Raw genomic sequence first — 23,342 nt, 5'->3', positions numbered from 1 at the left:
TTGTGTTTGGGGAGGGGTTTTTTTGTTTGTTTTTTTAATGTCGGGGGGGGAAGATACACATGACTGCAGTCATGGTCTGCTTTGGACCCAAAGCAGCTTCATATGTCCATACACAAACTGAGCTATGTTCCAAAGTACTACTGAAAATACATCCTGTAGAAGCCACTGATACTGCTATCAAGTAAAAGTGTTGTGTGTGTCCTCATCCCTCAACTGAGATACACATAGACATATGGTCCATGAAAATCCATTTCCCTTCCTTTCTAATGCTACAGAAGCTCATTTTTAGACAATCCCTGTTGGTGGTGCACACCCCCGTCTGAGACTGAGGAGGAGCAGGAAGTTGTTCCTGAACCTTCTCCACCCTGGATGGAGGGCAGTGGTGGCAGTGGCCCACAGCAGGAACCAGCAGCCCCAGTAGTACAACCACCACCAAAATGGTCCAGGACTGATAGCAGCATGGTGTGGGAGCACCTTGAGTTCCACCAAGGTGACCCTACACATGCTGCCTGCACCCACTGCAGGGCACAGGTCAGCAGGGCTAAGGATCCAAAGCATCTTGGGACGTCTGTGATGAGGCATTTGCAATGTCATCACCTGGGGGTCTGTGATCTTGCTAGCAGTGCTAGGCTACTTGGGTGTGCCGTTGACTAGCAGCAGCAAGGCGTGTGCTCCTTTTCTCAAGCAGGGGACATTTCCAGTTGCACAATGGGTGCAGGGGCAAGTAGTCTGGTCAGTCAGAGTCTCTTCTCATCATCTGGAACATTGGGGATTTGATGGCTCTGGACGACCAGCCATTCTGGGTGGTGGATGAGCTTCTATGGGCTTCTACGATCAGCCATTCTGGGTGGTGGATGAGCTTCTACGGGCTACTCTGCTTGCCCCTGACTACCAAATCCCCTCATACACCACCTTCAGCAGGTGGGTGGTGCCCTCCCTGTACTGGGTGTGCAGGGAGGTTGTGTCAGGGCTGCTATGCACAGCAACATTTTACACCAGTGTGCACTTCACTACAGATCTGTGGACCAGCTGTAATGGGATGCATGCTGCTTTCCTGTCCCTCATGGTGCATGGATCGGGGAGGAGAATGAGGGGACATCTGCTGCTAGTGGCCTGGCCAGCCCACTCCTTGCTGCATGTGGAGCCACTGGAAACTGACAACACATCAAATAAGCTGTCGGCCATCAGACATCAGGTGGATGAATGGCTGGCTGGGCAGCCAAATCTTCACTGAGGGTTCCTGGTCACCAACAATGGTGGCAATGTGGTGAGGACAGCCCATCAGCTGGAGAGTGTGTCCATTCGGTGTATGGCACACACTCTGCACCTGACCGTGACAAGTGATGTGCACGGACTGGTCCGGAGGCCATTCTAAAGGCCTCTGGACCAGTCCGGACATGGGGCGGTTCGGCACCGGGGTGGGGGTTCCCTTAAGGTTGGGGGGAGGGTGTACTTACCCCTCCTGCTGCTTTCCCCCCGCTGGCGCCCATATTTTAGTAAGCATTTGGGGCAGCAGGGTACCTCCTTGCCACCTCTTCCCCCGGCCATCAGCAAAAGGCTTCAGAAAGCCTTTTGCACGTGCGCACATCGTGCGCGTGTCACATCTATGCGACGTGCGCATGACACAGAGACCTGATGCGTGCATGCAACGTATGCACATGCAAAAGGCTTTCTGAAGCTTTTTGCTGATGACCGGGGGGAAAGGTGGCAGGGAGGTACCCTGCCACCCCAAATGCTTACTAAAATAAGCCTGAGCCATTTTGGAAGGGCAATATACAAATCAAATCAAATCAATCAATCAATAATAAAATACTTGTGCCGGAGGGGGGAAAGCGGCGGGAGGGGTAAGTACACCCTCCCCGCACCCTTAAAAGAACCCCCACCCCAGTGCCAGACCTCAGCTCCACGGTTCCGTGCACATCCCTAGCTGTGACAGAGCATGGCCTCAAGGAGACTAAGAACAGGCAACAGTGAGGTTTCCCTCCTGAAGGCCCTGCTGCTGCCATAGCTACTCTTGTGGAGAAGTGCTGCAACATAGCAGGCCACTTCCACTGGAGTGAAAAGGCTAGGCAGATGCTCCAGGAGACGCAGCATGAACTCTGCCTACCTGTACACCTGATCCCTCAAGATCTTCAGACCCAATGGTACTCCACCTTTCTCTTGCTCCAGTGCCTGCAGTTAGGGTTAAATCCTAAGTTAGGGTTGACCTACTGACCAAGAAGAAATTCAAAAATTCCTTTAAAATCACTTAATTGCTCAATTGTTTTGTGAGTTGAGAGGGAGGTAGCACCTATCATGCCCTACTGCCTATTCTTCTTTGGTGTCCCTAGGTGCTACCCATGGAGAATAAGAGCTGGTTTAAGTTTCCATGATTCCTATGGGTGAACCATTTCGAACCAGTTTGACAAACAAACCAGACTGGTCGGTTGGTTCAATCGAACAAGTAGTATGATTTGAATTTGGTTCAGATTTGAACCAAACCACAGAAACCCGTTCTGTGCACACCCCTACCTATTATACTTCATTCCCAGGGTCCCCCTCTTATCCTCAGTATAAATGTGTGTGTGTGAATGAGAAAATGTGGAAAGGAATCCAACCAGTCAGGTTAGAAGGTTTCCCCGAGTTCTGTTCTTTTACCAGGTATGGGGTACATCCCCATTTCCCATGGTAGGGGCAGTTACTTCCTCTCCAGAATAAAAAGGGAATGCCTGAAGGGGCCCCCAAAACTATTGTCAACATCAGAACTTAAACTCAGTAGTGGATGACAAAACTTGAAATAAATGTTTTGACTTCTTCTGTCTCCCACTGTTCCTTCCCCACCCCTTTGTTGTTTGTTAACCCAAATTTGTTTGAGCTTGTCCTTGTCAATCCCTTGCTCCTCCTCACCAACCTTTCTTGGTCTGTTTATTCAAAGTTGTTCAGGTTTCCTCCTCAACTCCACTCTGCTTGCCCTCTGGAGGTCCAGATGAGTTCAACTTGTCTCTGCTCCCCAAACCCACTTGAAATTGCTCGGTCTACTGGTCTGCTCCTGTCCTGGGTCTTCTAGTCTGACATAAATAGCTCCCCTTTCCCGATGCTTTCTCCATGTTAGTCTTGATCTCTCCTCCAGCCCCTTGACAGATCCCATACTACCCTCAGTGCCCAAACCTGCTTGGGTCCAAAGTCTTTCACCCACTCCCCCTCTGGATCATTGTACTCAACCTCCCCTCTGTTTCAACCCAATTTGGTTCCAGCGTTATCTATTCTGTATTCCCCCACCATCATTTCCCTGCTTCCCTTCTCCCATACCATATAATGAGGCGATTCACACAAGCAGCAGAAACTGGGCTAAGGGAGTCCCGACCGGTTTCTGCTGCTCATGTGCAGCAATAGGAGCTGTGCGGCTCCTGGCAGCAATCCCGCCTAAATGCTCTCCCCCTTAAATGAGGTTAATGGAGCAAGTGCTCCGTTAACCCTGGTTTTTTTGTCGTGTGTCTGCCGCAGCATCTTGCCGCTACAGCAGACACACTTGGGGAGGGGGGACCCCAGAAATGCACCATGCACTTGTGCAGTGCATTACTGGGGCTCCGGCGGGGAGGGGGGCTCCTTCTCCTGACCCCTGGAGCTGCCAGATGAGCTGTAGCCGGGCGCAGGAGCGCCCAAGTGAAGCTGCCGCTCGTCTGGGTGGGCGATCTGCCCGCCTAGCAATGGGCCAGTGATCATCTGCGGGGAGAGCAGCTCAAACTCACTCTCCCCGCAAACCCCCTTATGGCTCTTCACACAAATCATGTGAAGAGCCTCACTATCTAGTAAGTGTAGCACACATATAGTTAACATATCTTTTAAAATGGCCATTTAAATAGCCGGGTAACTAAAAGTGAAGACTAAATAATAGTACCCAGGCACGTGTTTTATCTTGCATGTTCTGTGTCTCATGGGAATTCCCTGCATGTTCATATGATTCAGGTCGCACTCTGTATTCAGTAAAATATTGTTTTAATTCAGATAGAAGCCTGTGGTTGTCAATTCTTTGTGGGAGGACTGCCTGCTTTATAGCCATGCCATGGGTTCCAAGGGGGGTACAACAGTGCTCCCTCATAGCACTAAGTTAGCCAAATGACACATTATGTTAAATGCATAGTTTGGCCCTGAGAATCCAGTGTTTAAGTTGTAAATAACAGCTAGTGGAGGGGGGGGGTCAGCTATTGGGGGTCAGGATTGGAACCACAGTGAGGGGGAGGTTGACCTTCAACTCCCTTCAGTGGCACCAATTAGATGCCCCTTCCTTGCACTGTGGACCTGATCCTATGCCCTCCATGGCTGATATTTCAATTCTGGGGGGGGTGGGAATGTAAGCACAAATTACAGATTTAACCACAAAACTGATTTGATCCTTAAGCAAACCAACTCAAATCCAAGCATTTTGTCTTAACTGTACTGTGAAAACTGTTTTCAAGGTCACTTAATGAACAACCATTGATATCTATATGTCTGTCTATCTATTATATTAATTCCCCTGCATGTGCCTTGGAATGTGCGTCCCAGAGCCCAGCTGATTGGCTGGGTGGCAGACGCGCCTGATTGGCTGAGGCGCACCCAGGATTGGTTGCTGCTGTGGCAGCCTGGCCACGGAGGCCAGGCAGCAGAAGGCCCGGCCACGGAGGTGAGGTGGTGGCGGGCCTGGCCACGGCACTCAGCCCGGCAGCCTGGCCTGACACAGGCCGGCCAGAGACTGGGGCAGAAAGTGGGATGGAAGAGATAGCCAGACCCAAAGAGCACACAGATGCTCTGTGCAGGGTCATCTAGTCTATCTTTAAGTCTCTAAGGAGTACCCATGGCTAATCCCGGGTGTGGCAGTTCTCGTGAGAGTTCGCGAGCAGAAGCACTGTGGTGATTGGGCAGTGCAGATTCCATATGTAGATAGGGGAGAGGAGCCTGTGAGAGCAGAAGCACCATGGGGATTGGACAGTGGGGATTCCATATACAGATAGGGAGGAGGAGCCTGTGATGGTTAAGGTCAGTTGGAATACAATTGTTACTGGTCAGAAGATGTTCTTGACTGTAGAGGAGAGGAATCTACCTATCTGTCTATAAAAAAATAGTGGGCAGGGGTCTGTGAAGAGAGGTTGTGAGGGAGGAAAGAGCTGCTTCAGGAGAATGAGGCTGCCGTTGTGTGAATTAGATGAGGAAACAAGATGAACAAGATCTGATAACTCAGGAAGGGGGGAAGACAGAGAGAGAGACAAAGAAGGGAGGGGAAGAAAGACAGGGGGAATAGCGAGTGGAGAACAGAGAAAGAGAGAAAAAGAAGGGAGGGGAAGAGAGAAAGAAGGAAGGGTGAGGGATGGGCCTGAGCCTGTCTGCAGCCTGAGGGGAATGAGCAGCCATGGCGGCGCCTATTGGCAGCAAGGAAGGACCCAATCAACCACTGCTGCTGCTGCTCTGAAGGGCTACCGAGGCCATCAGTGGAGGCAGGCAGGCAAGGGTCGGGCCTGGGACTGTCAGCGGCCTGAGGGAAACAAGCGGCCATGGCAGTGGCAGCAGCGAGGAAGGGCCCGATCAACCACTGCTGCTGCTGTTGCTCCTGTGGGGAAGAGCAGGAGCGGGGCTTGGTGGAAAGGTCTCTGGAGATAGGGGGCTGCGGCTTGGCGAATAGGCTCTAGCAACGCTGCAGCAGCAACCAAGAGGGTGAGGGGGTGGAGTAAATGGATGGAGGAGTGACCAAGAATGGTGAAGGGGATGGAAGCAACTGGATGGAGCAGCAGGAGGAGGTGTGTGGCTCGGGTGAGAGTGGAGAGATCTCTGAGGTGAGGTGGGCTGTGGCAGGGGGTGAGGGGAGCAATCAAGTACTAGCACACAGATGCTCTGTCCCCAGGACATTTAACAACAAGATAAAAACAATAAAATCCAATAAAATTATAAAAATAGATTTTTAAAAGCTAAATGTAAAGAGAAGGGGACAACACACTGGCCAAAAGCCTGAATAAAAAGGGCAATCTTCACTTTCCTCCTAAAAGAAAATATGCTTCAATTACACTTTTTTTTTTTACAAGTCAAGAAATCTTCCACTCTTTTAGTCCATGGATATGGGAACAGGCTTGAAATCCTGTGTTAATTGTGTATTTTACTGTAAATTTGTGTTCTCACAACCACTGACACATTACAGAATCACCACTCCATACTTCTAAATGCCTCTTAGCATAGAAATGATTCACTCTGACCATGTAAACAAAATAATTGTTACGGCGTGTTAAAGGATAATTAATTTAAAATCTTGCAAAACCTTTCCCTAGGAGCTTACAGTCTGAAGTTTGACATTGGAGAGAGGACAGAGGAAGGGTAGAATAGAGGAAGGAAAGAATTTGCTGGATGAGCCACCCCTGGGTCATAACCTCAACTGTAGGGCGTCAGGCACTGACCTAGTATAATGCAGCCTAAATTATTCATTGGGGTCTGCAATATGAATAATAGATAATAAAAGTGCTCTCTGTGCTTTCCAATAGAGCAGAGGGGGACACAGATCACTTTGGGAGAGACAGACGTTTAACATTATTTTGTCAAGAAGTATTTAGAAATATTTCCCTGAGGATTGTACAGAAGTGCATTGACTCAGACAGACTCTGCAAGTGGTTTCCACTCTTGTACAGTTGATGAGTTAAATGTAACAGCTTATTGAAGGTCATGTCATATTTTTATTATGATTGCAAGAATTAAAAAAGACTAAAAATGCCTCTGGGCTTTATTTTTCACCCTAAAGTCGCTGCTGAAGAAACAGTTAGGATGCTTGGGAGCAATCATATTGATAGTACAAATCAACATCTCATTCAAAGCAAACCTGTATTCATTCATTCATTCGATTTCTATACCACCTTTCCAAAAATGGTTCAGGGTGGTCATAGGCTGCTTTTCTTTAACACAATCCAAAGTAGCTAACACTGACCAAATAACTGAAACAATCAAAACATCATGAGAAAAGGAATTCAAAGGGAAAGCAACAGCAGACAACAATAATAATCAGAACATAGAAAACAATAATAATCTGCTGTTGTGCCAGCAGAACCAGTCCCAGCTAACAATCAGTTTCTCCCAAAGGTCTCCCAGAAAAGTAAGGGTTTCAGCAAGAGACAGAATGCTGCCCTCAAAGATGGGGCCAAGCAGGGTTATCTGGGATGCGTGTTCTATAATGCTGGCCCAAACTAAGAAGGCCCTTCCTCTCATACCCACCCAGTGTGGTACAACCAGTGGGTGAACATGAAGAACAGCCTCTTATGTTGATTGAAAAGCATGGGAAAGAACACACAAGAAAGTGGTCCTTATGGTATCCACACCCAAAGTCTTTTAGAGCTTTAAATATAAGGACCAACACCTTAAATTAGCACCTCAGAAACAGGTGTCATGATCCTGGATCAAAGATCCTCCCCAGCTGGGGAATTAGGTAGACAGTTCAGAAGAACCAGGAGAATCAGAGCCAGAACCCCACTACAATCCAAGGACACAGTCCTGCCTTCTTCCTCTGACTTGGAGGAGACCTCCAAGGACCTGTCAGCCAAATAGGGATCCCCCAGTGCTGCTGGAACCGAGGCTTAGAAGAATAGGCAAGACCCTTTAAACAACAGAGTCTTCCCCAGGGAACGTATGGGGCCAGTTCTACCTGCTTTACCTGACAAGCAACTATAAAAATCGTCAGCCAGCTCCAGCATCCACTGGAGCAACATCTATCTATGCTATTGTATAGCAATTCTCCTACTTGGAGCTATCCAGAACAGGTAGGCAATCAAAGAACGTCAAACAACACCAGAGGTAAATCCTCCATCTGACCAGTCACTGACTCCCAAAACAGTATTTTGTCAAAGTGTTTCCTTCCCTCTTCCTAAATAGACAAGTGTGCAAATGAGTTATTAGCAAAAGAAGTGTAAGGCTCTGACCTGGCTTTGAAGTATTTGGTTCTGCTGCAAAGCCTTCATCTTGCAATGAGATGTGCACTTCACCTTGATCCAGCAGAGTGTGTTCAACATGAAAAGGTCATTCACATGACTACTGTGTGTGGACCTAGGGAGGGCGAGCGGGAGCAAAGACAGGATTGCACCTACCTTCCCCTGCCCCTAAGACAATCCGGGCTTTTTCCCCCCAGCCACACCACTCACACCTACATGAGCCATGCTGCAGCAAGCAGCACAACCATCTGGAGGCCGGGGAAATGAAGCCTGGCTTCCAGGAATCCCACAATGCACCCTGCAAGGAGCAAGGTTCATTGCGGGGGTGGGGTGGGGGCGATTTTCCTGCTTTACCTGGCTCTATGAATATTCAGGCTACAGGCAACCCAAGTGTTCATATGACTGGGGTAGAAGGGTGCGCTAACACCCTTCTACCTCATTATAAGCCCGGGTAAAAAACCCGGGCTACATGGGTGAAGAGTTCTGGGATCAGTCCTGATCCTGGTGCGCCACACGAGCAGCACTACCTGGGTAGGGCTATGCAAGCCCAGGCAGGCAGGGCTGCTCATGTGAATAAGCTTGAAATGTTGTACTGGTTTAGAGGATCAAAAAGTGCTGGCATTTTAAGGGCCTCCATTTTTGTGTATATGAAAATATTCCAGTGTGGTAACTAGATGCCTCAGGGGCCAAGGACAAGGCTTACAGGGTGAAAACTGTCACACCTTGCGGAACACAGCCAATACTTTCAACATATATAACTGGAACGTGATAGGGCTGACAGGCCTCAAACAGGTTCTGGCATCCCTCCCCAAACAGATGGCCCCCTCCTCCTCGTCTACAAAAGTGGAGTTAAGAATTTTCAGATGCTTTGCACAGGAATGTTGGTGAGTCTGGCTGAAGATAGGCAGCTGTTCCCCTGAGGAGGAAAGTTTATAAGGCAGAGAGAGTGAGAGAGAGATTTGTACTGTCACCTAGAGAAAGTGGGTGTGGAGACCTTGCTACAGCCTGTGTCTAAATCTATAATAAGCACATTTTAAAAACCTACCAGTTTTTACATGGGTACTCAAAATCTACCAGCGAATGCAAATTGTAAAGTATCTATTATATTAATTCTCCTGGGTGTGCCTTGGCATGTGCGTCCCAGTGCCCAGCTGATTGGCTGGGCAGCAAACACACCTGATTGGCTGAGGCGCACCCAGGAGGATTGGTTGCCACCACCGTGGCCCGGCCGTGGAGGCCAGAGGTGGTGGGCCCGGCCCAGCCACGGAGGCAAGGCCCAGGAGGGGGGGAAAGAAAGTGGGAGGGGCAGAAGTGGCAGTGGGGAGGAGAGGTGGCTGGGCCTGGAAGCAGAGACTGGGGCAGAAGGGGGGGATAGGTAACCAACGGCCCCAAAGAACGCCCAGAGTAAGTAACCATCTTGTTAGGAGAAATATTGATGTTTATCATCACTCACACAGTAAATTAGCACCAAAACCTTCCAGTATTCAAGAACAAAACACTGTTGCATGTAAATGCCACCATAAGAAACCATACTCGTTTGTACATCTACACATAAGAACACGTATGCAAGCCTATCACGCACATGTGCATGATGCAGGATGATTTACAGTCACCAATATGCAGACATCTCATCCAATGAGATGGAGAGGAGAGCTGGTCTTGTGGTAGAAAGCATGAATTGTTTGTGTTTGAATAGGAGACCACATATGTGAGCACTGTAAGAAATTCCCCTTAGGAGATGGAGCCACTCTGGGAAGAGCATCTGCATGCTTGCATGCAGAATGTTTGAAGTTCTCTCCCTGGCACCTCCAAGATAGGGTGAGAAAGACTTCTGCCTGAAACCTTAGAGAAGCTGCTGCCCGTCTGTGCGAACAATACTGAGCTCGATGGACTAATGGTCTAAGGCAGCTTTCTATGTTCCTAAGGCAATCCTATGCATATGAATTTGAACATCCAGCCTGCTGTGTTCCTTGGGCTTTATCCCCAAGTAAACTAACATAGGATTGCACCAATATGGTTGGCTGTCACTGCTTCCAGAGTGCTCCCACATTAGTCCAGGGACTTTATGCAGACCATACACACTACAATAAAACCTCACTCATCCTGATCCTTCATTTTCTGAGAACACCAGCCAACATTCCGCACAGCCCTCTATTGGCATTAGGGAGCGGCCGGGGCTGCTACACAACTTGAAAGGCAGCCTTGATGATGTAGTGCAGGGATTCTCAATGTTGGGTCCCCAGATGTTATTGGACTTCAATTCCCATAATCCCCAACCAAAGGCCACTGGATCTGGGGATTATGGGAGTTGAAGTCCAGTAACATCTGGGGACCCAACGTTGAGAATCCCTAATGTAGTGCAACGGGGCTGCTGTGGAATGATGTAAAACTGCTTCCAGGCAGCCGGGCAGTTCTCCTTCCATTGTTTCCAATGGAAGGAGTGCTGCATGAAAGCTATTTAAAGTTGTTCCACAGCACTACACCATTGGGGCTGCCTTTCAAGTTGCACAGCAGCCCCAAAGGATCCCGAACGGAGGCCTGCATGGAATGTCATCCACCATTATTTATTTAGCACCATCCATGTACATGCACTTTATAAAGCATGGGAGGACAGATCCCTGACCCGAGGGACTCACAACCTAGGTATTGACACAAGGGAGACAAGAGAGAAAAAGGAAGAGGGGTAAAAGCAGGGGTTTCATTATGGTTTCAGGTGTAGATACTTAATGAAGAACTAAGGTGTTGTACCAAAGACACACGGAAAGGTGGGTTTTAAGATGGAGGTAAGTGAGGATGCATCACCGCAGTGTTCAGGGATGGAAATTCCAGGCAGGAGGGGCAGCAAGGAAGAAAGGGCAGAATTGTTTGAAGGAGCTGGAAACCATTGAATGATTGAAGTGGGTAGACCTGGAGTAGAGTTCACAGAGTCCAAATTTGAAACGAAACACAGGTACATGAACCAGTTCAGTTGAGCTGACCAGCTAGGCCGGCTGGGTCAACAAACCAGCTCGAACTGGTTCAAAGTGGTTCACAATTGAACCACTCAAACCGACCTGGTTTGCCATTGAACTGGTTCTGTACATCCCTAACCTGGATAGACAAAAAAAGTCATGGGCAGAAGTCTAATGGGAAATAAGATCTGAAAGGCAGGGAGGGGCAAGGCCATAGAAAGCTTTGAAGGTAAAGACAAGAAGCCTGTGTGGGATCTAGGAATGAACCAGAAAGCAGTGAACAGAAAATACACTGAAAACTAAAATGTAACCAGTAATTTGTAATATTCTACTTCAAGTGTTTATTAATGAATGAACTCTCTAGGTGCAGTCAATAACAGCAGTTTTATCTAAATACAGCTTTCAAATAATATTTCTCTCCAGTATTTGTATGTGGCATAAAGGAAAGTTGTGCCCTTGAGTCAGTGTTTACTCCTGGTGACCACTCCATGTTGTTTACCATTGCCTCTTCCCGCACAGTGTGAAATGAGGCCTTTCAGCACCTTACTATATCGCTGCTGCCCTATATAGGTGTTTTGCCATATTCTGGGAAACATACCAGCGGGGATTTGAACCAGCAACCTCTTGCTCTCTAGACAAGTCATTTCCCCACTGCGCCATTAGGTGGCTACAATCCCATCAAAAACAAGGAATGTGATCCATTCAAGCACCTTAGAACGGTTAACACAGCCCTAAACTGGGCCAGAGGAGTGCTTAGCCCAGGTTGGAGATGCACACATGCTCCTGATAGTCAGTCGGGTGAATTCAGAAATGGAGGTCGGAAGAGGGGAATGATTGTGTGGAAGCCTGGAACTGGGCAGGGCAGCTTTTCCTCCACCTTCAGTAAAATGCTGGGGACAGCATGCCCGTAGGGCCTTCCCGTCCTACTCAACTCCTGCCTCCCACGTGATCACTCTCTCCTCCTCCTTCCCCCTTGGTTTTTGAATACACACAACTGTGCATAGGCAGCATGCACGGCTCTCCGACCCTTGCTGGGTGCTCCTCCTACCCTGTTTAGGGTCCTGTGAACGAGCCTCTTGCTTGTCAATTCAGGAGCCAAGGGACTCCTCCCCTCAGTCAAAATTGCAACATGTACAGCAACGGATATCACTAGGCACCTGCAACCATGCCTTGAGGAATAAGGTGGGACCTTGGATCAATGTGGGCAAAACTGATGCCCAGCTAACATGGTGTCACATTCCTGACACGTTTCCCAGCTCTCCTCACTTGTCCCCCTCCTTCTTACCATGCCAGGGTTCTGAGAGTTTCCGTTATGGCTGCCTGTATTTATTTCCTCTTTCGCTACAACCTACAAACCAGAGATTGGTTCCTTTTAAAACCATTCTGACTGTAAAGCAAAACTTGGCAGGAGTCATGGAGAGAAGTGGGGGCACCAAAAATCCAGACAGTTTTACTGCTTTGAGTTAGGAGAGTCTGAATTGTTTTCCTCTAGGTATTTCTGAAAGCTCCTTAGAAAAATTACGTTAATGACTTAATCTTGCTGTTTAAAAGAAAACTTGCTGGGGCAAACTATTCTTCCTTCATAACGTTTGCTCCAATAAGATTTTTAGTCCTTAACTTGCACTTTAAGACTGTGATGCTCTGCACATGTATTTGAAAGTAAATGCCACTGAATTCGGGAACTTCCTTATCATGCATAGGATGGGACCGAGTGGAAAGTTTATAACTGTCCAGCTGCTTATTAACTATATTTCTATATTATACAGTTCTTTCTTACTAAGTGCAGTTCTCATGAGAGTCCCAGGCTGTGACCTGCTGAGCTTTGGAAAAGTAACAGCATCAAATGCCCTCAGCACATTTTGGGGGGCCATCTGTTATAAAGGATAAATTTAATGAAGCTGTCCAATGGAGAGGAGAGCTGGTCTTGTGGTAACAAGCATGATTTGTTCCCTTAGCTAAGCAGGGTCCCCCCTGGTTGCATACGAATGGGAGACTAGAAGTGTGAGTACTGTAAGATATTCCCCTTAGGACAGAGCTGCACAACTCAAATGCCCTGGTGCGCCGGAACAATCCACAACCTGGTGTGCAGGGGCCGAGGTCAATTTTTTAGCACATTATTACCTTAAAATTAAAAATATTATTAGTTACCTGTGGATCTATAACCCCTGTCAATGGATCCATAGATTTAACTAAGGATAGTGGCCAGATAATAGGTCCTGTCCCTGCTCAATCAGTGGGGCCCCTAGAGTGCATGCCAGCCCCAAACAAATGCCTAGTCCTCTCCCCTCTCCCTAAATTGTTGTTGCTTTCAGGCTGCAATGCTAGGCATGCTTACATGGGAGTAAGCCTCACTGGGCACACCATGGAGCATATTTCTGAGGAAGCATGCACAGGATGGTGCTATAAGGCAGTTTTCAGCTCCTGTGTTGCTGCAGGATACCTAGGGGCCAGTAAAATAGTCCCTGCAGGCCAAATCCGGCCCCTGGGCCTTATGTTGTGCAGGTGTGCCTTAGGAGGATGGAGCTGCTCTAGGAAGAGCATCTAGGTTCCTTCCAAGTTCCCTCCCTGGCATCTCCAAGATAGGGCTGAGAGAAATTCCTGCCTGCAACCTTGGAGAAGCAGCTGCCAGTCTATGTAGACCTTACTGAGCTAGATGGACCTATGGTCTGACTCAATATATGGCAGCTTCCTATGTTCCAAAGCAATGAACAAAATGTTTTGTCTAATCCTTAGGCAAAAGAGAAGGGTTGAAGCCTTCTTGTCGGGGATCCAGATATGCACTTGGATTTGATGACATGTCCAATTATCAAGAGAGTGCTTACATTTATTCATTCGTTCATTCGATTTCTATACCGCTCTTCCAAAATGGCTCAGAGCAGTTTACACAGAGAAATAATATATAAAGAAGATGGATCACTGTCCCTAAAGGGCTCACAATCTTAAAAAAAACAAAAACTTTGTAGTGCTTTAAGCTGCCACACTTGACAGGCTAGAACTAAATCAACAATGCTGTGTCTTTAGGGCTTTGAGAGCTGAGTGATTCCACCGATTGCATCCACACACACTCCTACCCACATCTGGGTGACTCCGGGGCATTTAAAGCCACACAGTGATACAGACTGAGCCATCTGGATTGTCATTTTTCACTTTCTTCCACCCGCATCTCAATCAATCGATCAAAATTTTATTAATCCACTCAATCTCAAAACATTTGCTGTGGCAAATCCTGTTACACACTAGACACTATTGGCATTTAACAGTGTTGGTTAAACAGTTGCAATCTTCCAGCTAATGCTGTGGATAATAATAATAATAATCCCAAATAATGGAACAATACTGCCACCTCCAGGACACTTCTGTGCAAAACAATAAGCCCCGTGCCGATTCTGCTAGGGCATTTCATACAAGGATAGAATGTCAGAGTTGGAAGGGACCTTGGAGGTCTCCTGGGCCAACCCCCTGCTCTGTGCAGGAAGCTGCTGGACGGCTGTCCAGCCTCCAACAAACAATAGCTCACCACTGCATGAGGCAAACTGTTCCACTGTCAAGCAACTCTTACAGTCAGGAAATTCTTTTTAATGCTTAGCCTCAATCTGCTTCCTTGTAATTTGCACCCATTGGTTCTAGCCCTGCCCTCAGAAGCAACAGACAACAAGTTCGCTCCTTTTTCTAAGTGACAGCCCTTCAGACATTGGAAGGCAGCTGTCATATCTTCCCTTAATCTTCTCTTCTCCAAGCTAAACGTACCCAATTTTTTCAACTTTTCCTCATAGAAGTTGGTTTCCATCTTTGTTGCCCTCTTCTGAACCCATTCGTTTATCAATGTCCTTCTTAGAATGGGGCCCCCTAAACTGGGCACAATATTCCAAGTGAGGTCTGACCAACCCAGAATAGAGTGGAAAGATTACCGTACTTCTCATGAACTGGACACCTTGCTTCTGTCAATACAGTGTCAGCAGTTCACATCACACTGCTGACTCATGTTCAGCTTGTAGTCCAATAAGACCCCTAAGTGCCTTTCACACATAATAATGCCCCTCCCCATTCTGTACATGTGAACCTGATTTTTCTTACCCAGATGCAGAACTTTACATTTGTCTCCACTGAACTTCATCTATTTGGTTTTGGCCCAGTATTTGAGTCTGTCCTGAATTTTGATTTTGTATTTTCAAGTGTTAGCTTTCTCCTCGCATTGTGTCATCAGCTAATTTGATAAGCATCCCCTCTACTCCATCCTCTAAGTCAGTGGTTCCCAACCTTGGGGCCTCCAGATGTTGTGAACTACAATTCATATGATCTCTGGCCACAGTATATTGTAGCTGGGGCTGATGGGAGTCATAGTTCAGCAACTCTGGAGGTCCCCAGGTTGGGAACCACTGCTCTAAGAAATTTATGAAATGTTGAACATCACAGGACCCAGAACAGAGTCCGGGACCTCCCTCCAGGATGACACAGAGCTATTACTGAGTACGGTTGTTCTAACAGCTGTGAATGAGTAGTAGTAGTAGCAGCAGCAGCAGCAGCAGCAGCAGCAGCTTCTAGCCCACATTTTACCAGCTGAATATACCCCACCCTGGTCTACCACACACAAGCAAAATCTAAGCCCCTCTACCAATTTTTTTTAGTTGAGGGGTTGTTCAAATGATCCCAAGCTTGCACACCTTTTGACCCACCCAAACTGGTTTAGTGTCACCAGCCACGTATGGTAACCCAAAAGGGCCTCCATAAATTATCCTTGCTGCCTTCAAAAACAGAGTTTTTCCTTTTAGCACCTTAAAAATTACAATATATGGCAGATGGCCAGTTGGATACTGTATGAGTCTGCTTTATTCTCTCATGTCATTTCTCTACAGCAGCCTTGATATTGCGATTTATTTTTCTTCTACTTCCTTTTTCCACCTGCCATCCAAGTTTTGCTTGTTGTTGTAACTAATTAATTATGCAACTTGTACCTACTATAGTTTATACATCTTCATGGGGATGGAAACTGCCCAATGCTTTGGCTTTGTGGCAAAGAAAGCAGTGTGTGGATCCCTTAACCCCTCAAATGTCCCCACAATCCAGCTAAATGAAACTTGTCACAGAGAGTGACACAACTTAGATTTTATAGCATAGAAGGCTGCAAGAAAGGAATCAGACAGCCAAGTCCAGTTGCTATGGATCTCCCAAGAGGAGCAGAGAGGATGCTGCAGATATAATGAGACACAAAGTCCCAAGTGCCTGAATTCAAACAACCCATCAAAATCAGATACATGCTTTTCAGGCATCTAGGAGCTTTAGAGGCCATTACATGGTGTGGTCTTCCTTATGAATCTCGCTTTTCCTGTGCGGAGGTCAGCCACAGATCTGTACTTTTATTGCACATTCAGCTTCAAAGCCTCAATGGGAGCGGGGGAGCAGTCATTAGAGTCATATGATACAGAGCTATTTGAGATTCAAGGTAATTCTTAACTTATTTTTATACTACCTTTCATAATGCATCTCAAGGCAGTTTACAAAAGGTGAAATACAATACAATTCCGTAAAAGTTTCATTCAAAACCTTAAAATCAATACATTAAAACCATAAAACACCAAGAAACAATTAAAAACAAACACAAGAAAGCTGAGAAACCTGGAGCTATATTTAACTGGTTTCCATCTGCTCCTTTTTGCTGAAATATATTTTCTCCATTGACTGATCCATTGAGGATCAGAAAAATGCAGGTACTGGCCCAGCCAAATCAGGAACCAATTCCTTAATGTCATGAAGGAATTCATATTTGGAAGTGAACATTTTCTAAAAAAGCAATTCTCTTTTCTAGGACCATTTTAATTAAACGTTTCAAGACTGTTTGACTGATTAATTAAGTGCCGTCAAGTCGGTGTCGACTCTTAGCGACCACATAGATAGATTCTCTCCAGGATAATCTGTCTTCAACTTGGCATTTAAGGTCTCTCAGTGGTGCATTCATAACTGTTGTGATCGAGTCCATCCACCTTGCTGCTGTCTGTCCTCTTCTTCTCTTTCCTTCAATTTTTCCCAGCATTATCGACTTATCAAGGGAGCTAGATCTTCGCATAATGTGTCAGAAGTATGATAGTTTGAGCCTGGTCATTTGTGCCTCAAGTGAACATTCTGGACTGATCTGTTCTATGATCCATTTGTTTGTTTTCCTAGCTGTCCATGGTATCCTCAAAAGTCTTCCAAAGCACCAAAGTTCAAAAGTGTCAATGCTTTTTCTATCTTGCTTCTTCAAAGTCCAGCTTTCGCATCCATAGAGTGTCATGGGAAAAACCATGGTCCGAACTATCCTAATCTTTATAGGTGTAGAAACATCACGGCATCTAAATATCCTTTCCAAGGCCTTCATTGCAACCCTACCAAGTTCTAGTCTGTGGCGTATTTTTTGACTGCTGGATCCTAAAAGGCAGAAGGTATCCACCACTTCAGTGTCTTCATTGCCAATTCTGAGGCTGGTTGCTGTACCTGTTGTCATTAATTTAGTTTTCTTTACATTTAGTTGTAGTCCCATTTTTTCACTGTGCTCCTTGACTTTCATTACTAGAGCTTGCAGATCATTAGCGTTCTCAGCTATCAGAGTGGTGTCATCAGCGTAGCACAGGTTATTGATGTTTCTTCCCCCAACTTTAAAACCACACTCATCTTCTTCCAATCCAGCTTCTCTCAGTATATGTTCAGCATATAAACTGAATAAAGAAGGAGAAAGTATACAGCCTTGTCTTACTCCTTTGCCAATCTGGAACCAGTCTGTTTCACCATGTTCCATCTGGACTGTGGCTTCCTGTCCTGCGTATAGGTTTCTCATGAGAACAATGAGGTGTTCTGGGACACCCATTTTCCTAAGGACATTCCACAGCTTGACATGGTCGAAGCAATCGAAGGCTTCTCTGTAGTCAATAAAGCACATATTGACATCTTTTTGGTATTCTTTGACTTTCTCAATTATCCAGCGTGCATCAGCAGTGATGTGTCTTGTTCCTCAGTCTCTTCTGAAACCAGCTTGAACATCCGGCATTTCCCTTTCCATGTAGGGCTCTAATCTGCGTTGGATCATCCTGAGCATTATTTTGCTAGCATGTGAAATTAAGGATATTGTGTGATGATTTGCGCAATCTGTTAAGTCTCCTCTCTTTAGTGTGGGTATGTAGACTGACCTCTTCCAATCTGTTGGTCACTGTGTTGTTCTCCACATTTGCTGGCATAGTTTGGTTAGAGCCTTGACTGATTCTTCTTCTGTTACCTGCCATATTTCTGTAGCTATTCCATCAATTCCTGTAGCCTTCTGACTTGATAATGACTGGAATTATAGGTTTGAGATATTTATTTCCTAACAATAGCTTGTTGGGACAGAAAATAATTGTTATGCCTTTTCCTATATAAAACATTTTGAGAACTTTTTATCAAAATGCAGAATACAAATATTTTAAATATATAATAAATATCCATATATAAGAAATAATAATAAGATAAATAATATCTAGCACAGCATCTGCTAGGAGCTGAAGAAACTCACTGTGCATATCCTTGTTCAGAATGTTATCTTTATTTTCCCTGTGACATGCTGTAGATTCTCCCTCAAGAAAGCATTATATTTCACGAAGATCAAGGAGCTGCACAAAACACTATTTATAACCTGTCTTGAAGGATTTGTTTGTTTGTGTGAAATAAAGTCATATTTCCTGATGACCTACAAATACCAAATTTTGCATATACAACCCTGCGACTGGAATTAGCTGAATGTACTCCTTTTTACACCATAATATGCTTGGTGAAAATTTAATTTTTAAGAAGAAATTATGAGCACAAACATCATATTTTAACAGTTATTCTTCTCAACAGATTTTTAACACTCAATAATCAAATCAATAATTTCAAAATGGCATCATGCCCCAAAGAAGCAGATCTTTCTCAGATTCAAATTTACCATACACAGCATGGTAATTAATCAACAGAAGGAATAATCTTTGAAGCTGAAATCCTTCAAACTGTTCTTGTACGTCCCCCTCTTTTAAAGATTCTTTTTAAACAACATAAATTTAACAAGTCCATTACATATGCAGGTTTCATCCATTAGTAGGCCACCTCCCTGTAAACCAATTTCATTATCACAGGGGGTAGTTTCAGTTATTCATAGTTTTCTACCATCTAATTAAATTGGTATACAGTTTAAATGCCACTCTCCCCACTTCTCAACTGGCACAGGAGATTTAAAGAAGTGGTGCAAGAAGTTCAGGCTGAGGCTCCTCCACTCTTGCCTCTTGCGCGCCTCAGTAAACCTCCTTACATGTCAGCTGAGAAGCAGGGGAGAACTTTACACTTCCCTGCAGTTTTCAGCTGATGCTCAGGGAGGTTTAAAGGCTAAATAGACACTCTCCCATGCAGGTTGCTCTGTCCACTTTCACCATGACAGTGGATTGGTTATTAAGGAACCTAACCTAATTTGGGGGGCTTGGTCAAACACTCCAATATTTTATAGTGTTTGAATGTTACCCCTGTGATATTAGAGGGCCTCCTGGATTTAATTTCTTGAACTTTCCTAGAAGTGTAATCTACTGCCTGGAGCTGGGAGGCCACCACCCTCTCAATTACCTTGCCCAGTCACAGAAGGTTGGAGACAGGCCTGTAGTTGCTTAACTCTGAGGGATCCAATGCAAGCTTCTTCAATAGAGGTCTAAAAATTGCCTCCTGCCCTCCCTCAGAGAAGCATTTATAATCTCTACCAGGCCTTCTACAACAGCCTCCCTGCCAGATAGTATAAGTCATATTGGGCAAGGGTCAAGAGAACAGATGGTAGGACGCACCGCTCCAAGCAGCTTGTCCACATCCTCAGGAGTCACAAACTGAAACTGATCCAGCTTAACCACACAAGATGAGTTGCTGGACACCTCCACATCGGACACTGCGGTTATTGTGGGAATCAAGTCTAAATCTGCCCAAATAAATACAAGAGATTTTATCCACAAAGTACTCATTAAACACATCACAGTGAGTAATAGATGGTACCAAATTCTGATTCAAGGGAGGATAGGCACACATGAGCCCTCTCATTACCCTGAATAACTCTGCCAGACGTGAACTTATGGACACAATACAGGCTGAAAAGAATAGCTTCTTTGCTGCCTGTATTACCAGAGCATAGATTTTAAAATGAGCTCTATGTTATAATCTGTCCAATTCAAGTCGATTCTTCCTCCACTTGCGCTCCAGTTGTCTACCTTGCTGCTTCAGCCCCCATAGTTCTTCTGTATACCAAGGGATCAATTTCAAATTGGGTCGGAGAGGACACTTAGGAGCTATCATGTCTACTGCCCTGGTGAGTTTGTTGTTATATGATTATGTTATGATGGTAGCCACACATATTTACGCTTAGTTACAGTAGAGTAATTGAGCTAGGAAATTGTACCAAAAGCTTCATAGAAAAAGATTAGTTTCAGGTAGGGATGTGCACGAAGTTTCTTCGGCACCGGCGGGGGTAGTCCTTTAAGGGCAGGGGAGGGTGCACTCACCCCTCCCGCCGCATATCCCCCGCTGGCGCTCCGTTACTTTTAAGCCCCTCGGGGTGGCAGCGTTCCTCCCTGCCGCCCCGTTTTTGTCATCGGCCGGAAGAAGTAACCGCATGTGCACCTGTCGTGCGCATGCACCCACAAGGCAGACGGGTGCGCGCACACCCACAACAGGCGCACGCGCGCTTGCTTCTTCCGGCCACTTCCAGCCGATGACAAAAACGGGGTGGCAGGGAGGAATGCTGCCACCCCGAGGGGCTTAAAAGTAACGGAGCGCCGGCGGGGGATATGTGACGGGAGGGGTGAGTGCACCCTCCCCCACCCGTAAAGGACTACCCCCGCTGGTGCCGAAGCACCGAAACGGCCCCTGGAGCCAAAATGTTTTGGAGGCCTTCATAATGGCCTCCGAAACGTTTTGGGCACAAGCCTAGTTTCAGGCAGAGAACTGAAGGACATCAGAATGGTGGAACTAAACATAGCAATTCCTTCAACACATAATGCCAGTTTGCTTCTGATTGCAGCTCTCGATCAGTACTGGAATGTGATGGGGGGAAATTCATCCTCTGGGACTCTTGTGTTGATATCAGCCTCTCTTCTTTTCTCTTTGTTCTCCAAGTACTCATGTAAAACAGATAAAATCAATGGATCATCACCTTGCATCACCTGTTCTTGACTTTACTGTCCAATGTAAGCCTTTCAGATTGATATTTCTTGGGAGTGGCCCTAAGCTAGGGTGTGAACATGCACCTGCTCCCCTCAAAATTAAGAAATAAACTGGAGGAAGGGAGAGTTGGAGACTTGTCTGTTCTCATTGGTGCATTCTGGTCTGCCATTACACTCTCCATTGTCTTCTTATAGGAAGATGCTGAAAGGCATCATCTCATACTGTGTGGGAAATGGCAATGGCAAACCCCTCCTGTATTCTACTAAAGAAAACCACATGGCTCTGTGGTCACCAGGAGTCGACACTCACTCAACGGCACAACTTTACTTTACATCCATACTAAGAGTTCCACACAAGGAATGCTTCCGCACATGAATGTAAGGCAGATTTTCAACTTTGCCCCCATTCTTCTTGAGAATATGTTCCGGAAAGTTGTGGGACCCTCAGGGGTGTGTTTTCAGGAGGTACTGGTGGCTGCAGAGGGAAAGGGGACTGCTGAAAATCACTCCTCCCATCCATGTGTGGAAGTATTTCCCATGTGCATATATCAGTTTGGATGCAAGTAAAAGAGCGCTTAACTGGGAAGTATCAGGATTCAAGCTGACCTGGATATTCTACACTCAAACTCTTCCTCCAATGAATGGATGCAAACTAATTTCTCAGTGATGAAGGACTAGCATTCTGTATATGTTCACTATCATTCACAGATGAAATAAAGCCTGGATGCAAGCCTGGAAGACGCCTATGTTATGGGCTTTGGAAGTAAATCTCACTGAAATCACCAAGTCTTCTGAATAAACATGCTAGGATTGTGCTGTACAATTACAATCCTGTCCATACCTATTTGGAAGTTAGTCCCACTGAATGCATGCTTACAATGCAACTTACTCCCAAACAAGGGGGCATAGGATCAGGATCACAGCATGTAATCTATACATAAAGCAATCCTCATTGGTCCATTTGGGGTTATTCTCAAATAAGTGTGCATAGGATAGCAACTTTAGGCTGCAATTCTTTGCTTACTTTCTTGGAAGCACTCCTACTTAAATTCAGCAAGATGCACAGACTCTTCTTATCAGGGATGCAGACAGAAGGAAAGCTTGAAGAGCAGCTCTTCATTTCAGTTTTTGTGGGGGAGAGGAAAGACACCTTCGCAGTGGGAACATAGGTTCGGCAGAAGAGGTTATGAGCCACTAGGTTTGGCAGAAGGTAGGAAGACTCATTGCGGGGGAAATATGGGCTACTAAATTTGGCAAGGAAGAGGAGGACACGTTTCGGGGAAGATATGGGCTACTTTGCAAATAAAAGGAGAGGAGAATCTCCTCAAATGCTTAGGTGGGGATCTGCTGAAAGTAAATCACGTCAACTGCTCACTCCCATCCTGCAACTCGCGATAATTGAGGTCTGGAGAGGTGCATCTCCAGTTGGCCAGCTCGCCTGGTGGCCACACGCGGGCAGGCTTTCTCCGCTGTTGCCCCAAGATAGTGGGATGCGCTCCCTACTGAAATACGATCCTCCCGGTCTCTGACAATTTTTAAAAAGCATTTGAAAACTCACCTCTTCACCCAAGCTTTATCAGTTTTTTAAATTGTTTAGGTTTTAGTCTGTGTTTGATTTTCAATTGTGTTAAATTGTTTTAAGTTTTTGTGTATGTTGTTGACTTGTTTTTAATGTTGTTGTTGGTCGTCCAGAGACGGAAGTTTGGGGCGGTATACAAACCTGATAGATAAATAAATAAATAAATAAATAATAAAGTACGGCGCAGGCGGACACCTTCAGCCCAGCTCTAGAAAAGGAGCAGTAGAGTGGCGTCGCTTGGACTCTCTATGGCGAAATTATATTTTTAATTGGAAAAGAGAACGGAATATCATTTCTCTGTCACAAAGCAAATGATAATAAATACTTTAATGGTGCGTGACTCTAGTCTTTTCCTATCTGCATGAACACCTTCCTCCAAGGACTTCGCGCCGAGGCGCTTACCACACTGCCTGATCCCTCTGCCGCATTTCCATTTTCCACCCTTCCGAGAAGCCACCCACCAGGCAAGGTCGGGGGAGAAGTAGTAAGGCGAAGAAAGCCGTGTCTCAGTTTTTCTGCTTGAGCTGGAGGCGCGAGTCTCTTCCTTTTTCTACGTACCGCCCTCTCAGGCATTGATTAGGCCACCCGGCCGAGAAAGGACCCGGTCCTTCCAGTCCCCTAGTCTGGACGTCCCTGGCAGGCGGAACAGGAAGTGGAGTGGAGAGGGGCGGGGTCGAGCTGAAGGGGGCTTGCTTGCTGCGCATTGACTCGCTTGCTTCCTCACCTGAAG

General features: G+C 46.1%; 1 protein-coding gene across 7 annotated transcripts in view; it reads right to left on the bottom strand.

Annotated features, from left to right (window-relative positions):
* FMNL2 (formin like 2) overlaps positions 1 to 23,335 on the bottom strand; it is a 386,434-nt gene extending 363,099 nt beyond the window's left edge. For all 7 annotated transcript variants that reach the window (XM_053258713.1, XM_053258712.1, XM_053258711.1 and 4 more), the window contains exon 1: positions 23,015 to 23,335. In XM_053258713.1, coding sequence (XP_053114688.1) covers positions 23,015 to 23,185 — 171 coding nt within the window. In that variant the 5' untranslated portion in view covers positions 23,186 to 23,335. The remainder of the gene's footprint in view (positions 1 to 23,014) is intronic.
* Between the last annotated feature and the right edge of the window lie 7 nt (positions 23,336 to 23,342).

The sequence above is a fragment of the Hemicordylus capensis genome, chromosome 1 (genome assembly GCF_027244095.1).
Source record: "Hemicordylus capensis ecotype Gifberg chromosome 1, rHemCap1.1.pri, whole genome shotgun sequence".
NCBI lineage: Eukaryota > Metazoa > Chordata > Lepidosauria > Squamata > Cordylidae > Hemicordylus > Hemicordylus capensis.
The sequence above is the reverse complement of the archived record's forward strand: the minus strand, read 5'-3'. Positions and strand labels throughout refer to the sequence as shown.